The 20257-nt window shown below is 42.1% G+C and overlaps 1 protein-coding gene across 5 annotated transcripts in view; it reads left to right on the forward strand.

The window, feature by feature from the left end:
- Window positions 1–20257, forward strand: part of FYCO1 (FYVE and coiled-coil domain autophagy adaptor 1) — a 110897-nt gene that overhangs the window by 22428 nt on the left and 68212 nt on the right. For all 5 annotated transcript variants that reach the window (XM_078151646.1, XM_020987320.2, XM_020987317.1 and 2 more), the window contains exons 3-7: window positions 4036–4142; window positions 5093–5218; window positions 12345–12451; window positions 15117–15260; window positions 20004–20097. In XM_078151646.1, coding sequence (XP_078007772.1) covers window positions 4036–4142; window positions 5093–5218; window positions 12345–12451; window positions 15117–15260; window positions 20004–20097 — 578 coding nt within the window. The remainder of the gene's footprint in view (window positions 1–4035; window positions 4143–5092; window positions 5219–12344; window positions 12452–15116; window positions 15261–20003; window positions 20098–20257) is intronic.

The following is a 20257-nucleotide window of genomic DNA, read 5'->3' on the forward strand; positions in this document are numbered from 1 at the left end:
GTCAAAACCCAGGACAATGTCCTGGGTGGGAATCTAGGGCCCGTCTCAAACTCTCTCCACCATAACTCCTGTCCTCATAGCAGGGGAGTTTAACATACATATTGACGGTCTCTCTAGTATCCCAGCTTCCCAGTGCCATATTTGACCTATGTCTCCATGCTGCCTCAGCTACATACAAAGATTATGTCCTTGAGTGGATTGAGCACCTGGAGTCAGGAGGACCTGAGTTCAAATCCGGCCTCAGACACTTGACACTTACTAGCTGTATGACCCTGAGCAAGTCACTTGACCCTGATTGCCTCTCCCCCCCAAAAAAATTATATCCTTGATCTTGCTGCGGACCCCAAGTGTTCCACTTCCGTATTTTTCATGAATTCTAAAATTCTTCCATCTGATCAGTCTTTTATCTCATCTTTCCCCGTCCCTCATGACCACTAATTATTCCCACCGTGACCTTGATTATCTTTATCTCTTTCTACCTTCAGTTTCTATCTATTTGTTGAGAAAGCTATCACATTAGATGTGTGCACTTCCCCCACTCTCATTTTCTCCCTAACCCTCTGTAGGCTGGCTTCCAGCCTCATCATTCAAATGAAACTATCCTCCCAAAAGCTGACAGTGATCTCTTAGTCGCCAAATCTAATAACCTTTTCTCAGTCCTCTTCCTTCTTGCCTGCCCTGTAGCCAGTAACACTATTTATTATCTTTTCTTGGATTCTCTTTCCTTTGTAGGTTTTCTTGACACTATATTCTCCTGCTTCTCTTCCTACCTATATGATCAGTCCTTCCCAGTGCCCCTTTCTGGTTCTTCATCTAAGCCATGCTCACTAACCATGGGTGCCCCCTCCCCCCAAGGCTCAGTCCTGAACCCTCTTTATTTTCCCTTTATACCAAGAATTCCTTTTTTGTTTGTTTGTTTTTAGGCAATTGGGGTTAAGTGACTTGCCCAGGGTCACACAGCTAATAAGTGTCAAGTGTTTGATCTGAGGCCACATTTGAACTTAGGTCCTCCTTACTTCAGGGCTCTATCCTGTGCGCCACCTAGCTGCCTTGTATACCAAGAATTCTTAATCTGAGCTCCACGAACTTGTTTTTAAAAATATTTCCATAACTCTGCTTCAACATAACTGTCTTCCTTTGTAATTCTATGTATTTTGGTTTATGCATTTAAAAAATGTTATTCTGAGAAGGGATCCATAAACTTCACCTGACTGCCAAAAACATCCATGACACAAAAAAAGGTGAAGAACCCACGGGCCCATGTGGTGATTTCCCCAGCTGCCATGGGTTCAGTTATCATCTCTATGTGTGAGATTTCATCTCTGCATATTCAGCCCTAGTCTCTTTCTTGCACTCCAGTTCCATGTCACCAGTTGCCTTGTAGACATCTAGAATTAGGCATCTCAAGCTCACCGTCTCCAAAGCAGAGCTCTTTCCCCTCCTCCTGCCCCTCCTTCCCCTTCCGCCCTTCTGACCTTTGCTATGACTGGCGAAGACGCCATCTTCCCAGGCTCCCAGACGTGGCACCTTGCTGTCTTCCTTGACCCCTTGCTCTCCGGTGCCAGCTGTGCTTCCCAGCATCCCTCCTGCACACGACCTTCTCTGTGCTCCGTAGCCCCCACCCTGACAAAGCCCCTCGTCACCTCTTGCCTTGACCGGCAGTAGCTCCTACTTGGTTCCATGCCTCATCTCTTTCCACTGTCATCTACCCTACATTCAGCTGCCAGAGTGATTTTCCTAAACTAGAGGTGTGACTCAGTAAACTCCAATGGCCCCATTGCCTCCAGGCTCAAACAAAGTCCTCTGTTTGGCATCGGGAGTTCTTTCCTACCCGGCCTGCCCTGCCTTTCTCGACTCTCCAGCCACGTGGGACTGCTTGCTCTTCCTTCGTCTTCTCCGTCTCCTATCTCTGTGTCTTTGTATTGGCTTCCTCCTCGTCTCTGCCTCAGTTTCCCCAACTTGCTTAAATACTCAGCTCAAATTCCGTCTTCTCTGGGAGGCTTTTTCCCCTCCTCCCAACTTTGCTGCCTTTCCCTTTCAAATGACCTTCTTTCTACTTTTTATATGCCTCGTATGTTTCTCACTGTCTGCAGGTTCTCTCCCCCGATGTCTGCTTCTTGAGGGTTGGGTCTCTTTTTGCCCTTTGTGAGTCCCCAAGACTTCACATAGAGCCTGGCACGTAGAAAGCGCTAAGCTAATGCTGACTGACTGTATGAATACACATTGTTGTTGGTTATCATCTGTCCTCCTGGAAAAGATCGCCCAGGTCGTCCCTCTTCGGGAGTGCCGTTTCTCTCCTCGTCTTTGCTTTCCAGCAGCATTTCACCAGTCAGAGGTCTGCCGTAGTCTTTTTCTGTTGGGTGGTCTCTGCGGGCTGTGAAGACAGACACGGGTCTGAGCCATCGCAGTGTGGTTCTGCACAGAACTAGAAATAAAGAAGAACAGATCACATTTCTGCATTTGTCCCAGAGAGCAGGACCCTTGTTTTATTCCACACAGTTAATTTCCAAGAAGAATTTAGAAGCTTTCTGGCCTGCTAGTTTTGTGGACATGCGTGTCGCCTGAGCTGGCGATGAGATGACTAGATGCTCAGCCACGGGCTTTTTTCTTTTCCACTTTCATTGCAACATGATCTTGCGTGGTCAGCTTCTTTCATGCCATTGGAGTCAGAGGTGACCATTCCCTGCTGGTCAGAAGGCTCAGCTGTTCTTAGGTGGTATCTACAGATGAGGATGCCCTAACTTTGGAGACCACATCCGAGCAGCTAAAGCCACAGTTTGGTTCCAAAGGTCAAAAACCAATGTGCAGGGGAAAATAGAGCCTGAAAAGAACTTTTCTAGGATTTATTCATCCATTTCATGTTGGATCGGGGGCACATTAGTTACTGTCTCCATTTGATTCAAAAATAGCTGTAAAAATTAAACAAAATTAAAATAATTTCAATCCTGTCTCCTATGCCTTACTATGAAGCATAAAAAATGAAATAATGCTTCCTAAAAGCAAAGATCAGTTTGCTCCTGGCCCTGAGCCCTATCTGTAGTAGACGATCAATATAAAATGTAGATAAAAGCAGTTTTAAAGTGTGAAATGAGCATGCCACATTGTTGTGATAATACCCTCAAGTAGAAGGTGTTACCCTGGTATGTCTATTCTTATTTCTGATTCTCATCATCTTGGTATTGTCTAAGTGGAGGTATTGGGTTTGTTTTAAATCCTGCATTCAGAGAAAATAGGAGATACCATCTTATGGGTCATTTGGTCATCTCATATTTTAGCACTCATGATGAGTATTTGCAGAAATACCACAATGAAAATAACAGTAGCTTCTGTGCCAGCTGTTGCAGAGATGGAAAAGATAACTCGAGCATTAATAGTAACAACTCACATTTCTATAGTACTTTGAGGTTTGCAATGTGCTTGGCTCACAACCACCCTATGAGGGGGTGGGATGCCTTTTGCCCAGAAGCAGGGGCATCTGAAAGAATAAGTGACTTGTCCTCAAACATAGCTTGTGAGTGCTTGAGGTGTTATTTAAACCCAGATCTCTTGACTTCCTGAGGGCAGCTAGGTGGCACAGAGTACTGGGCTTGGAATTAGGAGACTCATCTTCCTGAGTTCAAATCTGGCTTCAGACACTTACTAGCTGTGTGACCCTGGGCAAGTCACTTCACCCTGTTTTCCTCAGTTTTCTCATTTGTAAAATGAGCTGGAAAAGGAAACGGCAAACCACTCCAGTATCTTTGCCAAAAAACAAACCAACCCCAAATGGGATCATGAAGAATCGGACGTGACTGAAGTGGCCAAACCACGATAAAGACTCTTGACTCCCAAGACCTGGGCTCCGTCCGCTCTGCCATACTGTACTGATGGGGTAAAGAAACGCTATGACCTACAACATCTGGCCAAAAGCTGCTGTTTGCTTTTTACGCTGCATGTTTTCAATTTATTTTACAATAATTGTTGGTTACTTCTCACACCCGTCCTTAGCCTTCCAGCAGCTTCTTCCGATCACCTGTTCTGGTTTTTGTCTTAAAGATGCTGTGGTTGAACTCAGCAAGGAGTTTAAGGATCTCGGGGAGCCAATTACAGATGACAGCACCAACTTGCACAAGTTTTCCTACAAGCTTGAGTATCTTTTACAGGTCAGTCATGTGTAGGCTCACTTGTCTTCCTGTCTGTTGGTCCTGCCTAAGGATCCTCTAGTTAGGTTCCTGAGTATTTATCTTAAATGCCAGTCAGCATCACTGGGGTCATTTTCAGTGTGCATTATGAAGCCCACGTGCCCTTTGTATTTATACAACATCTTCAGACTTGAGTAGAACATCCTTTAGTATGTACCTTGGAAGACCCAGTGTGGATTTAGGATGTGTTTAAACACAAAGACATTTTTAGAGATTTTAGTCATTGGAGTTAGACAGTGTGTCGAGGTCTTTCATAACTGAAGAAATAAAAATTTATTGAGAAATAAGGATCAAATGAGATTATGTCTGTAAAAGTGCTCCATAAACCTTCATTTCAGCTACAATTATTGTTACGTATCTTTCAAGTTCCACTGTATTACCAGTAGAGTTCCCAGCAAAATGTGTGGCTGTAAGGAGAGCAAATCAGAGAAATTACCAACTGACATGTCCAAGTGAAATACTTTCCTGTGCCTTTTCAATTGATACCATGCTTTTTCATTGTGAAAATATGTCTGGTCATTTCCTTTTAACCAGACCTTATTTCAGGTTTTAGATTTGAAGTGACTTGAAGCTAAGAAGATATTTGTGTGTGTGTGTGTGTGTGTGTTTGCATGTATATAGCAGAGTCTGAGAACAAACTAATAACCTAAGGTTTGAATACGTAGTACCAAGTCTTAATTATTCACCTACCTGGGCCGGGATGCACTTTAAGTAAATGCATTGAGTGTAGTCTCCAGACTTCTTTTTCAAATATTCACAAGTTAATAACAATTTTGGTGTGAGCTGACGTAGTTGTATACATGAAGATTTCCTTGGGGGGTTGGGGGTGGGATTTCTCGTTACTTCTTGTTAGCCTTTGAGCATTGTGGTGAAAATTGGAGTTTAGATATTCTCTTCTTTCTCCAACACAGTTTGACCAAAAGGAGAAGGCCACTCTCCTAGGGAACAGGAAAGATTACTGGGATTACTTCTGTGACTGTCTGGCTAAGGTGAAAGGAGCCAATGATGGCATCCGCTTCGTCAAGTCTATTTCAGAGGTAAGTGGGACTGCTTAGCAGAGGATGTATGACCTGCCACTCTCCTCTGTCTGTTGGTAGAGCTGTTGAGCCTTCCGGAACAAGGTCTGTCACTAATCAATCTTGGCTTTTCAAACAACTTGTACTACAAGAGTGAAAAAAAAATGAACATGAAACTTTTTTTCCTCTCCTGAAATAAGGCAAAGGGCAAAGCAGTCTATTTCAGATTTATTTCATGTTTGTTAATACTTATTTTGAACTCAGAAAAAAAAAGCTTAACTAAGTTTACCATGCAGAGAAATGTCTTAAGTCTTAAGCATACTAAGACACAAGTTGGAAAAAAGGTCTGGTAAATGTTTCTTATATTAAGTACTTAAAAAAGATATTGCTTGAACATTGTGCGAAGATCAACTTTGATAGACTTGGCTCTTCTGAGCAGTACAATGATCTAAGACAATTCCAAAAGACTCATGATGGAAAATACCATGCACATCCAGAGAAAGAATTATGGAGTCTGAATGCAGATGGAAGTGTACTTTTTTCACCCTTTTTTGTTTTTTCTTGCTCTTGGTTTTCCCTCTTGTTCTGATTCTTCTTTCACAGTGTGACTAATGTGGAAATATGTTTAATATGATTGTACATGTATAACCTATATCAGATTGCTTGCCATTTTGGGGAAGGGGGAGGGGAGGGGAGGAGAAAATGCTTGGGACTCAAAATCTTATAAAAGTAAATATTGAAAACTTTCTTTATATGTAACTCGAAAAAAATAAAATGCTATTTTTAAAAAAGATGTTGTTTAGACACCTCCTGTAAGATGTTTTCCCAGGCAGCATGGATTTAAAATAAATAGAATACCATTTGACTTTGCATATGACTTTTTAGGTGATCAAGCCTCCCTAGGTTAGATTGGGAGCTACACAGGGGTCGGGACTACATCTTCTACCTCCTACCAATACATACTACTCACATTATGTATTGCGTTGCAGTATGCACTGCTAGAATTCTATAAGAAGTAGCAACTGATTGATTGACTTTCCAGGGTGCTGACCATCAAGTTGCAAGGCAGACACTGGCCTTAGTACGTTTCACTTTGCATTAACTGGGCATTTCTGAACAGGACCCGTACAGCAGTGATGTGCTGTGGTGCCCAAACCTTGTCCAGAAGCAAAGATTCTTCCTTTGGGCACAAATGAATAAACACTGCTATGCTTATAGTTAGAGGCACTGGGCCTAGAGTTTCATTTCTCCTTGTTTAAAAAAAATTACTTCTGTTAAATTTCCTCAATTTTTAAAGAGAACATATGAGCACTTATGTTGGCCACACCCAAAGCCTGATGGGGTCGCTGCAAAGAATTCCTGGAGTCAGACCAGCTTGGGCTGTTTGTTGGTATTGATGAAGGGTGGCAGGTATACTATATAGAAAGCTTAAATAACGTGCAACTCGGAGCTAAACATTTCCCCCCAGTTGCAGCCCCCAAAATATAGTCACAGGGGCCTGGACCCCTCCTCACTCTTAGGAGCCACTTGGAGGCTCTTTGAGGTCACTGTAGGGGTTACTGTAGGTTAATGGTTTAAAGATCTCACTTGATAAGTTAGTTAAGCCTTGCAAGGTGGAGAGTTATGTGATTGCTTCATGAATCTGGATGGAATATTTGACTGTCCTCTCCCCCGCGTTATCCTTCCCTCCTCATCTGCTGCATCATGAGCAATTCAGACATTCTTGGCTTCTGATCTGAGGCAGATGAGGTTTGGGGAGAGCGACGCTCCTAATCCCCACTGCTTCCAATGATGCAGCTCGCAAAAAAGATGCCAGTTTCTGCAGCCCGTAATTCCTGTGCTTTTTCTCAAATCACACTCCGGATTTGCAGAGTTTGGTTTGAAAAGAACTTATTGGCTGGTCATTTAACAGACTGGTGAGAGGGAAATTATTTTTCATTTAAAAAAGATATGGTTTTTTAGCGTTTGACACGGGCAGTGCTATACACATAGATTCTAACACCTCTGAGAGGAAAACAAACTCTGATGACTTAGGCTGAAAAGAATGGTTTGGAATAATTGAAACTGCTTGTCTGAGTGTGCTTCACGAATATTTTTTATTAACTTTAGTGGTCTCTGCCTAGTGCAGTGAGGGCGGAAGGTGTATGATTGATTGGGGCGTTCTGCACCCATCCTGTGACTTAGCCAGGATTTCTCCAGTTACGTGAAGCTTGTAACGAGCAGGGCAGAGTGGGCTTCCTTGGGCTCGGACAGACCCTCCTGAAACAGGTGTATCAGGCTGCTTCAGAGGCACTGTTGACTTTCTTTGGAGGAATGTGTTTGTCTGGGATAGAGGGGAATCTTCCGTTGTGGATGGATTGTCTTCTTCCTTGTTTATTCACTTATGTTTCTTTTAATAAGTGTATCTTGTAGATATTAAAATATTACTTGAATATGGTAAATAAAAAATGCTTTATAAACTAAAAGAAAAAGGTAATATGGCATAGTAGATTTTGAGTCAGGCCCTGGGAATAAATAATAGTACTAATTACAATAACAATAATAACTTCCATTTACATAGGGCTTTCAAAGTCTGCAAAGTGCCATGCATCCATTACCTGATTTGACCTTCATAATAACCCTGTGAAGTCCAGGTATTATTATTCCCATTTTACAGATGAAGAAACTAGGGCTCTTCGAGTGTCCCAGGTGTTCTTTGAACTCAGGCCTCTTCTGAAAGCAGAGACAGCACTTTTCTCGCTATGTCGAACGTCTTCCCGATTGTTGGATACGCCAGTTCTGGTACCTGCTCCCTGTGTGCTAATGCTTACTGCCTTCCCTGGCATCCTTCAAGCCCCAAGCAAGACCTCAGCTTCTATGAGAAGCCTCTGCCAACCCTCTTAATTCTAGTACCGCCCCTCTCTTAATTATTTCCTAATTTATCCTGCACATAACTAGTTTCTAAGTATTTGTTTGCTTGTTATCTCCCCCACTAGATTGTAAGCTCCTTGAGGGCAGGGACTATCTTTTGCCTCTTTTTGTATTTCCAATGTTTAGCATTTTTAAAAAATTAAATTAATTTAAAACATAGTTTTAAAAATGACTGACTGGCTGTGTAACTGTGGATGAGTCACTTAATCTTTCTGGGCCTCAGCTTTCCTGGCTGCCAAGTGAAGGGATTTCATAGGATGTAGAGCTTGACAAAATCTTAGAGAGCTTGAAGATGCTTTGGGAGACTTTAGTCTATTTTGTCAGTTAAAAAAATTGGGGCTCAGAGAAGAAGGTCTGATGAGATGATCCCTAAGGCCTCTTTCTGCTCTCAGTCCCATGAGCCTATAAACCTGTGGACCTTTAATTATTGAAGAAGATACACAGAAAACATTTTTTCTCCAGTACTAGCTTTTTTTTTTTACATCTTTATTTTTTAAAGTGCTAAATATACAATTCTTCTTTTATGTCAGTAATTTTAGGCAGCTACGTGGTACAGTGAATAGAGTGCTGGGCCTGGAGTCAGGAAGACTTGCTTTCCTGAGTTCAAATCTGGCCTCAGCTACTTCCTAGCTGTGTGACCCTGGGCAAGTCACTTCACCCTGTTTGCCTCGGTTTCTTCATCTGTCAAATGAGCTGGAGAAGGAAATGGCAAACCACTTAAATATCTTTGCCAAGAAAACCTCAAAAGGGGTCACAAAGAGTCCAACATGATTGAAATGACTGAACAACAACAAAAAAATGGGAATGACCCCTCACAGGAGCAAGCGAGATAATATTTATAAAGCGCTCAGCGCGGTGCCTGATACACAGTCGATGCTTAATAAATGTTTATTGATTGATTAATTGATATTACACAATTGGCTCATCTTGAGCTTACAATCCTCTAAGAACCCTAGGTGCTTTTCAAGCAAAATCTGTCTGGACTTTCCCCATGTTGTGCCAGTGAAGTTAATTTGTTGAACCCAATGATGAGACTTTACGTTTATTCCCATTAGCTTTCATCTTAGCTGATCTCACCCGTAGTCTAGCTTGTTGGGATCCTTTTGGGTCCCGTGGTCATTTTGGTCATTTGTGTGTGCGCTGTCCCTCCTATTGTAGAGTCATAGGCACATTAATTAACATGCTACCCATGTCTTCAAGTCATCATTGAAGGTCTTTAGTAACACAGTGACTTAATCTTTGTAGATTTCACTCATTGTCATGTCAGATCATGGTCTTTTTGGACGCCACGGTCTGGGATCCCTGGGATACTCTCCTGGAGATTTCCTTCCATGCTGACATGAAAGCATTCTTGACAGCTCTTTCCATCCAGTCTCCAACTAGTTCTGAAGCCATCTAACTGTTTGCATCTATTTCTTTGTGAAACCACCTCTGGCTTCTCTGTGGAAAGGTTTCTAGCCCATATCTCTCCATCTTTGCCACAAAAATAGCGTGAGAGACTTTATCAAATTCTAGGCTAAAATTTAGGTTAACTGTATTTACAGTGTATCAGTTTAGCAACCATATCAAAAAAGGAGATGAGGTTAGTCTAATATGAACTATTCGTTTTTAAAGTAACAGTATCTTTTATTTAAGATGTTATTTAAAGAAAGTCCTGTAAGGGAAGAATTATGGAACCCCAAAGGAAGGTGGAATGGGGAATATGTTGTGACCTTCATTGTCCTTGGCAGAGTCAATAGAAGATAAATAAGTATTGAGCAGTTCTGGCTTCTCTTTGTCATTATATATCATTATCCCATCCTTTCCTCCCTTAGAGCAGCTCATGCTTGTTTTTTCAGAGGGTGTGTTTGTGTCTGTGTCTGAGTGTGTGTCTATGCCTGTGTCTGCGCGTGTGTGTATCTGTGTATGTGTGTCTGTGTAGGCAGGTGTGGGACTACAGAATAGATGTGCGTCATCCTGCATAGGGATGCATAGGTTGATGATGGGTTGGAGTCCTTCATGTTAAAATGCATTGTCAGTCTGACTTCCTATGCAGGGAGGTCCTGATCGCCACCCTCCAAACGTTTTGCTCTCCCCTGGTTTGTCAGTGGGAGAGGCATTTGGATACGGGGATCCCAGTAAGATGGTTGCTGGCATCCTCATCACAACCTTCTTTCTACTAAACCAGTGATGGTTTCATAAAGCAGCAGACGCAAACTGCCCATCTAATTTAACTTCTGTTTTCGTAATTGTTTGCTTGTTGTCTTCCCCGTTAGATTGTAAGCTCCCTGAGGGCAAGGACTTTCTTTTGTCTTTCTTTGTATCCCCTGTGCTTAGCACGGTGCCTGGCCCATAGGAGGCACTTAGCGTTGTTCATCCTTCGGTTTTGAAGAGGCCCAGCGACATCATGGTAGGGTCAGGGCACGGTGTGTTCAGCAGCGGTTGATTAGTCTAGCCGCAGGCCCCTAATAAATGCTTTGTGACTAGCCATTTGCTGGCCAGGCTGGTTTTCTGAGTCTTGGGGGTAGAGTAGCCAGTCGGTGGGAGGAAGCGTGTTGCCGCTTCTGTAGTTTACCATGGTTTCACACTTTTAAAGCAGTTGTTATAGAACCTGACTATGTGTGCTGGTAAAATGTGGGAAAGTGACTTACAGAAGAAAGGAGCTATCGTGTGAGTTGTTATAACATGTATTAATACTAGAGACTCAACCAGTTTCCTATATCTTTCCCTAATTGATTTTCTGTACTGTATAAGTTAGTAACTTAATAATATTTGCTTATGGTGCCTGTTAACTTCAAAAGAACCTTTTTTGCTGAGCATTTTAAGGTGTATCCTAGAGGAATTTTGGGGCAGCGAGGTGGCACAGTGGATAGAGTGCTAGGCCTGGAGTCAGGAAGACTCGTCATCCTGAGTTTGAATGTGACTAGCTGTGTGACCCTGGGCAAGTCACTTCACCCTGTTTGTCTCAGTTCCTCATCTGTAAAATGAGCTGGAAAAGGAAATGATAAACCACTCCAGGATCTTTGCCAAGACAACCCCAAGTGGGGTCTCAGGGAGTCCGTCACAGCTGGAGTGACTGAACAACAACATAGCAATTTTAACTATCTCTGACTTTCCAGCTGGGGATGCAGCTTTCTCTCCACGTCTGTGCCGGAAATCTAGTTGGATGTGATATTACTGGGAAGCTTTGTTTTCTGCAGGGCAGGGACAATCTGATTTTTGTCTTTGTGAGCTGTAGTACCTAACATGGTGCCTAGTACACAGTCAGCACTTCATTAATGTTTGTCAATTGATTGAGGGATTTCCACCATTTGCATTGGGCCTTTGAGTGAATGAATCAGGTTAGGGAAACACAGTGGACTGACTCATCTCAGGTATCATCTGTGGCGCTTCCCTTTATTTCTTTAGCCTAGATAGGCCCGTGCTCCCAGCTGTCAGAGTTGTGCCACATGGCGAAAGGTAATTGATCTTTGGAACAGCACAAGATGAAATACTGGTGCTATGACACCTTCCTCACCCCTGCTCCCATCAAACAATCTTTAAAATCACCCAATCAGTTTTACTTTGAGATTATGTTTGGATAAGTGAGTTTACACACCAAAGTAGTTTAAGTCGTATCAACTTTCTATCTAGAGTTTATCAAACACAAATGGCAAGAATCAACTTTTGTGGTCCAAAGTATTTACAGACTCTTTGGCAGCGGAGGTGAAGAAAACCTGTTGAGGAAGGTAACTTTCCATCGTAGTCCTCTCTGTGGGGTCAGCAGGCAAGGACCACATGTTCTCTACTAGGCGATCCTGTTATCTGACACATGTCCATCCTTCACCCCAGAATAGTTTGAATTGTTTGAATTCTGTTCAGAGAGAGCTCTGTGCCTGGGAGTAAACCCCCAGCTCCTTTTCACTTAACCAAGGAAGGAAAAATGGATTCCACGGGGAGCCTTTTCATGGAAGTGTTGGAGAAGAACTGATCCCCCTTCATCTGTTTTGCTACTCTTGCAAATGACTAGGAAACCAGGGGGCCCACGAGAAATTGAATTAACTCATGCTTTTTTCTATTTCCATTTGGTTAGTTAGTTGTGGAATGGTAAAGGAGACTGTTAAATGCCTTTTGCCAAAAGGGTTGTGTGACTGAAGCCAATGATGTATTTGCAAACTGGTGAAAATGTCTTCCTGAGGCTCTTTTTGAAGGGCACCTGGGAGGCTGGGTCACTTGGAATCTCAAGGCTGTTCCTTTCTTTCTGTTTTTGCTCTTCCAGCTCCGAACATCTCTTGGGAAGGGAAGAGCATTCATACGTTATTCTCTAGTGCATCAGAGACTGGCAGACACCCTGCAGCAATGTCTCATGAATACCAAAGTAACCAGGTAAGGGGAGAAGTAAGATCAGGTCATCAGCAAGCAGTGTTAGCATTTGTTCCAATATCATGTTGAAGAAAGTTCAGGTATTGTTCTTCACAATTCACCTTTGGTGTTGGTGCTGACAGACAGCTTACTTTATAAGTATAGTGGTTAAATGAAATGAAATATAATATGTGAATGTCGTGAAATATTACTGTGCCACCTGAAATGATGAAATGCTAAGTTTCAGAGGAAACTAAGAGCTCTATGAAGTGATGCCCAGGGAAGTGAACAGAAACAGGAGAACAATTTCCATAATGACAGCCAAGTGATAGAGAAAACTAACTTTGAAAGTCTTTAGAACTCTGATCGATGCAATGAAAAACCACACATCGAGAAGACTGAAGATGAAAAAGGCCCCTCACTTCTTGCCAGAGAGCCGATCACCTTAAAACTGCAGAGAGAATCATGCATTTGGGGGCATGACTAACATGGGGATTTGTTTTGCTGGACTGTGCATGATTATGATGAGATTTTGTTGTTGTTATTCAATGATGGGGGCAGCAGGATTGGAAGGGACAGCTGATAAATGTATACATAAATAAATATGTATTTTAAAAGAAGTAAAGTATAGGCCAGTAGCTAGATGGTACAGTGGGTGGAACTCCAGGCCTAAGTCAGGAAGTTCAGATCCGGCCTCAAGACACTTACTAGCTGTGTGACCTCGGGCAAGTCATTTCACCCTGTCTGCCTCAGTTTTCTCATCTGTAAAATGAATTGGAGAAGGAAATGGCAAGCCATTTTAGTATCTTTGCCAAAAAACCCCAAATAGGGTCGTGAGTCAGACATGACTGAAAAGAGTGAACAAGAATAAAAATAATATAGCCAGTGTAGAATAATGTCTTTGACCCTAGGTGTCACAAGACATGGATAAATAATGCCCATGCGTGCCCCTTGGATGCCATTGGCAGGCCTCTTAGGTGCACAGATGGGGAGAAGGAAGAAATAAGGTAGAAAAGAATTTGCAAGAGTAAGGGAAAGAATATAGGAGAAGAGAGAGGAAGGAGGGCAGAGGACCATGCCCCAGATACTGGCCCATGCAATCCGATGGAAAATTCCTTACAGAAGCCACAAAAATAACCTCTGACTTAAAGGACAAAATTGATGGGGAGACACCATGCTAGAGTTCCGCTCTAGGATTAACTGGACTGCACACCTGAAGCCTGATGGCCGAGGTGAGGACCTGTGCCCAGGTGATCATAACTGATAATTGATCTAGTTCCATGGCTGGTGCTTCGTTGTCTTTCCAAGCTTTGCAGTGTACCTCTGGGGCGGTGCTTTGGTACACCCATTTTGGCCTTTTTGGGCATTCATATCCCTAGCGCTTAGCACAGTGCCTGGCGCATCATTGTCATTCACTTGTTCAGTCATGTTTGACTCTTCGTGACCCCATGGGTCATAGTGCCCATGAAGTTTTCTTGGCAAAGATGCTAGTGTGGTTTGCCATTTCCTTCTCCAGTTTTTCATGCAGGCAGGACTTAAGTGACTTGCCCAGGGTCACAAGTGTCTGAGGCCTGATTTCAACTCAGATCTTCCTGCCTCCTGGCCCAGCACTTTATCCACTGAACCACCTAATTTCCTCCTAGACAAATGACTTAAGTCAAGTAACTTGCCCAGGATCACACATCTAATAAGTGTCTGAGGCTGGATTTAAACTCGGGTCTTCCTGACTCCAGGCCTGGCACTTTATCTACCCGGCTGTGTAGCTGCCCGTGGTACATAATAGGCACTTAATAAATGTTTATTGACTGTTGGCTATATACTGGTACCTGACCTGTACCTAAAGCATTTCAAGTTTGGGAGGAACTGCCAGAGATTGAGGACCATTTAGCAAAGGCTTTGAAAAACCCAGAAACATGTTTGCCAAAACAGTCTCCAGCATGGGGCTTTCGTTGAGATTGAGGTCAATAGGTAGAATAAAACCTCATGAGTTTTAGTACTTGTTCATTGCAAATCAAGCGAAACTGTTCCATTGACAGTTTAAAGTACAAATGGTATTTAATTTCACCTAAATATTTGGGACCTTTGCTCTTAAACTGGTCTAATCAGCAACAAATTGGATCATTTTGATTTGGAGAGGAGGAAAGAGTAGTTCTTTATCTTTTTTCTTTTTGTCAAAGAAAGGAACTTTTTCATGGAAACCTTTGTTGGTGTGTAATTGTGATTATTGCGTACTTCTTGTCTAAAAAGTGGTCTGTATTTGAGTACACCTTTCTTTGATGAATACAGATAGGGATAGGGCCTGGATCTGTGATTTCACTGGCATATGAAACTCCCAGGTGAGGAAACTCCATCTACCAATGTAAGCAGTGCCTTCTCTGAAACTTACACTCTTAGAAAGTTGTCTAGAGTAATAGAGATTCAGTGACTTGTCTAAGGTCACCCAGCTGGGATGTGTCAAAGGAAGGACTTGGACCCGGATCTTCCTGGTACCATCAAGTCCCTTTCTACTGTACTACACACCTTTGTTTTCTTTTTTTCCCCTTATTAAGATACAGGCTTATTTGGCAACTTGGCTTTTTAATTGATGAGGATAGCCGTGATAGTGTGCCAGTGGGATGCACTGGGAAAATGGACTTAATGAGTTTGTCGATTCTGTGTGTTGTTCTGTGCTCTTTCATCTTCCCCTCAGTGACTGGTACTATGCGAGAAGCCCATTCCTGAAGCCTAAAATGAGCTCCGACATTGTTGGCCAGCTGTACGAGCTCACGGAGGTCCAGTTTGATCTGGCGTCCAGAGGTCACGATCTGGATGCTGGGTGGCCAACGTTTGCAAGGTACTTTGGAGAATTGTTTGTTTTTGTCGCTTCATGGCTTCAGAAGATTAGCGACAACCTCTCCAGGGCAGCGCTCGTACTACGTACATGATATGACACTTCCCAGTTATCCCCTCTGCTGATTTTACTAATGTTATAGAGAACGTTGATCAAGTGAAGCAGACGAAAAGCCTGGTCTTATACAAGCTTCGTTAACTGCTCAGCATATACGGAGGAAGATGTGTCTGTCCCATGAGCGGCTTTGATTTATGTTGTCTTGTTTCACTGGGGCTCATGGGACTTTGACTTATTTGCATAAATAAGCATTCTCGCCGCGTTTATAGGGTCATTATGAAGACCTGTTGGAAAAAAAAGTGGTTGCAAAAGTTCTTTTCCATAAGGGACTGTAAATACCTTTAAAATAATGTGGCTGAAGGGCTTTATATAATAAGAAGGAAGATGCTTGTAGAGCAGAAATGTGTTAATTGGCAAGATTCCTGCTGGGTAAGAAGTACTGCATAAGATGAATGTGGACGGTAGACTGGGCAGTGGTAATCATTCTCAGTTCCTTAGGTGATGCTGGTGAGATAGCATTTGTGACCTTCTCATCCACCTGACCCCTCCTCAACCAAATCTCATGAGGACGTTATTTCCTCCTGGTCCTTCAACACTAATGTAGCGGGACAAATTTCTACCCTGGAACAGGCAGTAAACTCGTTTCGGAAAGACATATGACTCCCTTGAAATCTAATGGGCACATTGGCAGAAATGATTTTTTTTCCTTTTTTTAATTTTTTATTCATTTTAAACTCGAATACAAAACAAAAAAGAAAAAAAAAACATTTCCATGTACACAACAGAACATAGAGCATTAGAAATAAAACAATTCCATTTCAAACTGTTAAATTAACTTTTTTTAAAAAACTATGTAATAATTATTATACATTGTTTTCAAAGTTGCCCAGCTTTTCTGTGCTTCCTTTTAAGTTTTCTTTTGTTCTATGCTACATACTTTTTATTTTTTTTCTCCTTCTCTCCCCACTCCACCCTAGAGAAGGCTACAATTAAACATAAATATATATATACATATACACATATATCTATGTACACATATACACACATATATACATATATGTAAGACCATACTAAACATATTTCTGTTTGACCATTCCTTCTCTGGAGGTGGATAGCATCGTCCTTCATAGGTCCAAGTCTTTCCTTGTTTCTCTAAAATCAGCCAGCTCATCATTTCTTATGTTGTAGTCATATTCCATCACAGTCATATACCAGAAGGCAGAGAGGTTTTGTCATGTGGTAATCCTGAATGCAGTGCAAACACCTCCAGGTGGATTCTGCAGAATGAACGAGCAGCAGGCCCTGGGGGCAGCTGGGTTGGGAGGCCCCCTCAGCCTCAGGACAGTGTGGGGGTCCAGCAGCTGAGTAGGAGAATGTTTAAGGCCCTTCCCCTGCCAAGGGAGGCCAAGCACAGTTGTGCCGACCAGATGTGGCCCAAGGCTGGGTCGTGGAGGAGAAGGAGCTAGCACGTGCCTGGTGAGTGTTGTAGTAGAAGGACAGGGACCCTGCTGGCTGCGGACACTTTCAGGAGAGCAGAGTCCCTGGTTTTGGTTCCCAGGCATAGAGGACCGTTGAAGTTTGCAGCCACCAGAGGGACTGCAGGGAGCAAGAGCATTTATGGGACAGCGTGGCTGGGGGCCCTAGCTGTGGCTTAGGGGTAGAGAGGAGAGCCCAAGGTTGGGCCCGGGACAGAGCTTAGAAAATAACAGAAAAGCCCGGGGCATCATTCCCCACACCTTGGGACTAGAATTTGATAATAATAATAAGCTGCTAGAAATAAAAATGAGTAAGCCAAGGATAAAGAACCCAACCATAGATAACTACTATGGGGATAGGGAAGATCTGGGTTCATATTCAGAGGAAGATAGTGGAGCCAAAGAAGCCACTCCTTTTTCAGTGAGAAATGTTAAATGGTCCCAAGCCCAAAAAGAGTTCTTGAAAGAACTCAAAAAGGGCTTTAAAAGCCAGTTAAGAGAGATTGAGGAAAAATTAGAAAGAAAAAAAAAGAGCAGTCCAAGAAAATCAAGAAAATTATGAAAAGAAAGTCAACCCACTGGAAAAAGAGAATCAAAAACTTAAGAAAGAAAATAGTTCCTTGAAAACTAGAATTGGGCAAGGGAAAGCTAATGACATTATAAGACACCAAGAAATAATAAAACAAAATCAAAAGAATGAAAAATAGAAGAGAAAGTGAAACATCTTGTCAAAAAGATAACTGATCTGGAGAATAGATTGAGGAGAGACAATATAGGAATAGTTGGACATCTTGATACAGTATTACAAGAAATTATTATGGAAAATTACCCTAAAGTTCTAGAACAATAAGGTAAAGCAGAAATAAAAAAAATCCACCCATCACGTGAAAGAGATCCCAGGGGGAAAATTAAAGTAATGTCATAAGCAAGTTTCAAAGCTCCCAGATTAAGGAGAAAATATTGGGAGCAACAAGAAAAAAGAATTAAATATTGTGGAGCTGTAATCAGCATTACCTAAGACCTAGCAGCTACTATGTGGAAGGACCGTAGGTCTTGGAATATATATTTTGTAGAGCAGAAGAGCTGGGGTTATGACCAAGGATAACTTACCCAACACAGTTAGGTATAATCCTGAATGGAAAAAAAATGAACATTTAACAAATTGAAAGATTTTCACATATTTGTGACGAAAAGAGCAGAACTTAATGGAAAATTTGACATAGAAGATCCAGGAGAAATATAAGGTAAACATTAAAGACCAATTATAGGGGACTCAGTAAGGTCAAACTGTTTATTTCTTATATGTGAAAATATTATTAATACTTTTATGACTGTCATTGTTTGGGTAGTCTGAAAGAAAGGCTTGGGCTGAGCTGTGTATGATGGAGTGATTCTAAAAAATAAAGCCATATAGGGAGAGATAAAAGAGGTAATTATCTCATACAAAGGAGGCATGAAAGGAAAAATTGATACAGAAGAAGCTAGCAGGGGAGGGTGGGTAGTGCTGGAACCTTACTTTCATTGGGAATGGGTTAAAGAGGAGACAACATATATATCTAGAAAGGTACAAAAGTCTTCTAAATTTAGAAAGAAATAAGAGGGTGAGGGGATAGGATAAGGGAGGGAATTTTAGAAGGGTGCGTAGAGTAAGAAATAGGAGGAGGAGGCAATAAAGGGGAAACTTTTAGATAAATAAATTAAGGTGGAGGATGGGGGGAGAGGATAAGGGAGGGACTCTCAGAGGGGTCGGTAGATTAAGGAACAGGAATAGGAGGGCAAGGTAGCCAGTAGAAGTAAATTAAAGGAGTGAGGAGGGGTGGGGCAAATGGGGTAAGAAGGATAGTGAGGAAAAATAGGATGGAGGGAAATATACAGCAAGTAATTATAACTTTGAATGTGTATGGGATGAATTCACCCATAAAACAGAAATGGATAGCAGAATGGATTAAACATTTGAATTCAACCATATGTCACTTTCAGGAAACAATAAAAATGAGAGATATGGAGTAGATAAAAAAAGCAAGAGTAGTAATCATGATCCTGGACAAAGCTAAAGCTAAAATAGATTTAATTAAAAGAGAATAATAGGGAAACTACACTATGTCACCATTATTGTTCAATATTGTTTAGGTCTCATTTCTCAATTATGTAAAGAACTGTCAAATTTATAAGAATATAGGTCATACCACAGTTGATAAATGGTCAAGGGATATGAACAGGCAGTTTTTCAGTGAAGAAACCAAAACACTATATAATCATATGAAAAAATGCTCTACATCATTTTTGATGAGAGAAATGCCAATTAAAACAACTCTGAGGCAATGCCTCACACCTGTCAGATTGGCTCAAATGATAGATGCCCTTCAATTGGGGGGTGGCTAAACAAGCTGTGTGTATATGATTGTGACGGAATGCTATTGTGATATGAGAAATGATGAGTTGGTTGGTTTAGGAAAATGTAGGAGGACAGACCTATGAAGGAAGATGCTGTCCATCTCCAGAGAAAACTGACAAATAGAATGTGCATAGTATGGCCTTGCACTTATGTCTATGTGTATATGTATGTGTGTGTTTATAGATCGTATGTATATGTTTGTATATTCGTGTTTAATTGTATCCATCTCTAGGGCAGTGGTGGGAGGGAAAAAGATTTTAAAGTGCGCAGCAGAGAACAAAAAAAACCTAGAAGGAAACCCAGAAAAGCGAGGGAGCTCTGAAAACTGTGTGCAGAATTTATCACGTAGGTTTTTCCTGAAATGGAAATTGATTGTTTTAGTGATAGCAGAACCATCCCAAAACAAGGACAGCGCACTTTGTGAAATGTCTTCGCCCCCTTTCCCCGTGACTTTTGGCTGCGGGCTAACTGGAATGCTCTTTGAGGCAGGAAGCGTTTTTTTGCCTGATTACATTCAGCATCTGCCTTGGTAACATTCAGTTCAGTTTGGTTTGTCACACTTTGACCAGATGAGAGGCTGTGTTCAAGCCACTGAGCTATATGCCAGGAATACAGAGACAAAAATCAAACGGCCCCTGCCCCCCGGGGGCCTCCATCCTGCTTTGTGAATATCACGTGTGCCTTGATAAGTATAATTCATCCATGGGGATCCATGAAGCAGAGAGATGGCCATGTAGAGATGAAGCTCAGTAAGACGCTTGAGGGAAAGATCTTTGGGGCTTCCTGTTTAGGTAACGGTGTCTTTCTTGTGCTTTGCAGGAGGACTCTGGCCTCCCTTGGACCTTCAGCGTACTTGTGGAAACCCCCAAGTCGGAGTTCAAGTATGAGCAGTCTGGTGAGCAGCTATCTGCAGGTAATTGCACAGGAGCCTGCCCTTTCCCTATTCATTTAATTGGAGGCATGCAGATGGGCTCTTCCGCGTGGCACAGTGCCCAGTATACAGTAGGCACTTAATAAGTGCTTATTAGCTTGACTTGATGATCTTAGAAAGGAATCATGATCTGAGGCCCGAG

This window comes from Phascolarctos cinereus, unplaced genomic scaffold (assembly GCF_003287225.1).
Source record: "Phascolarctos cinereus isolate Bilbo 61053 unplaced genomic scaffold, phaCin_HiC Scaffold_1;HRSCAF=81, whole genome shotgun sequence".
NCBI lineage: Eukaryota > Metazoa > Chordata > Mammalia > Diprotodontia > Phascolarctidae > Phascolarctos > Phascolarctos cinereus.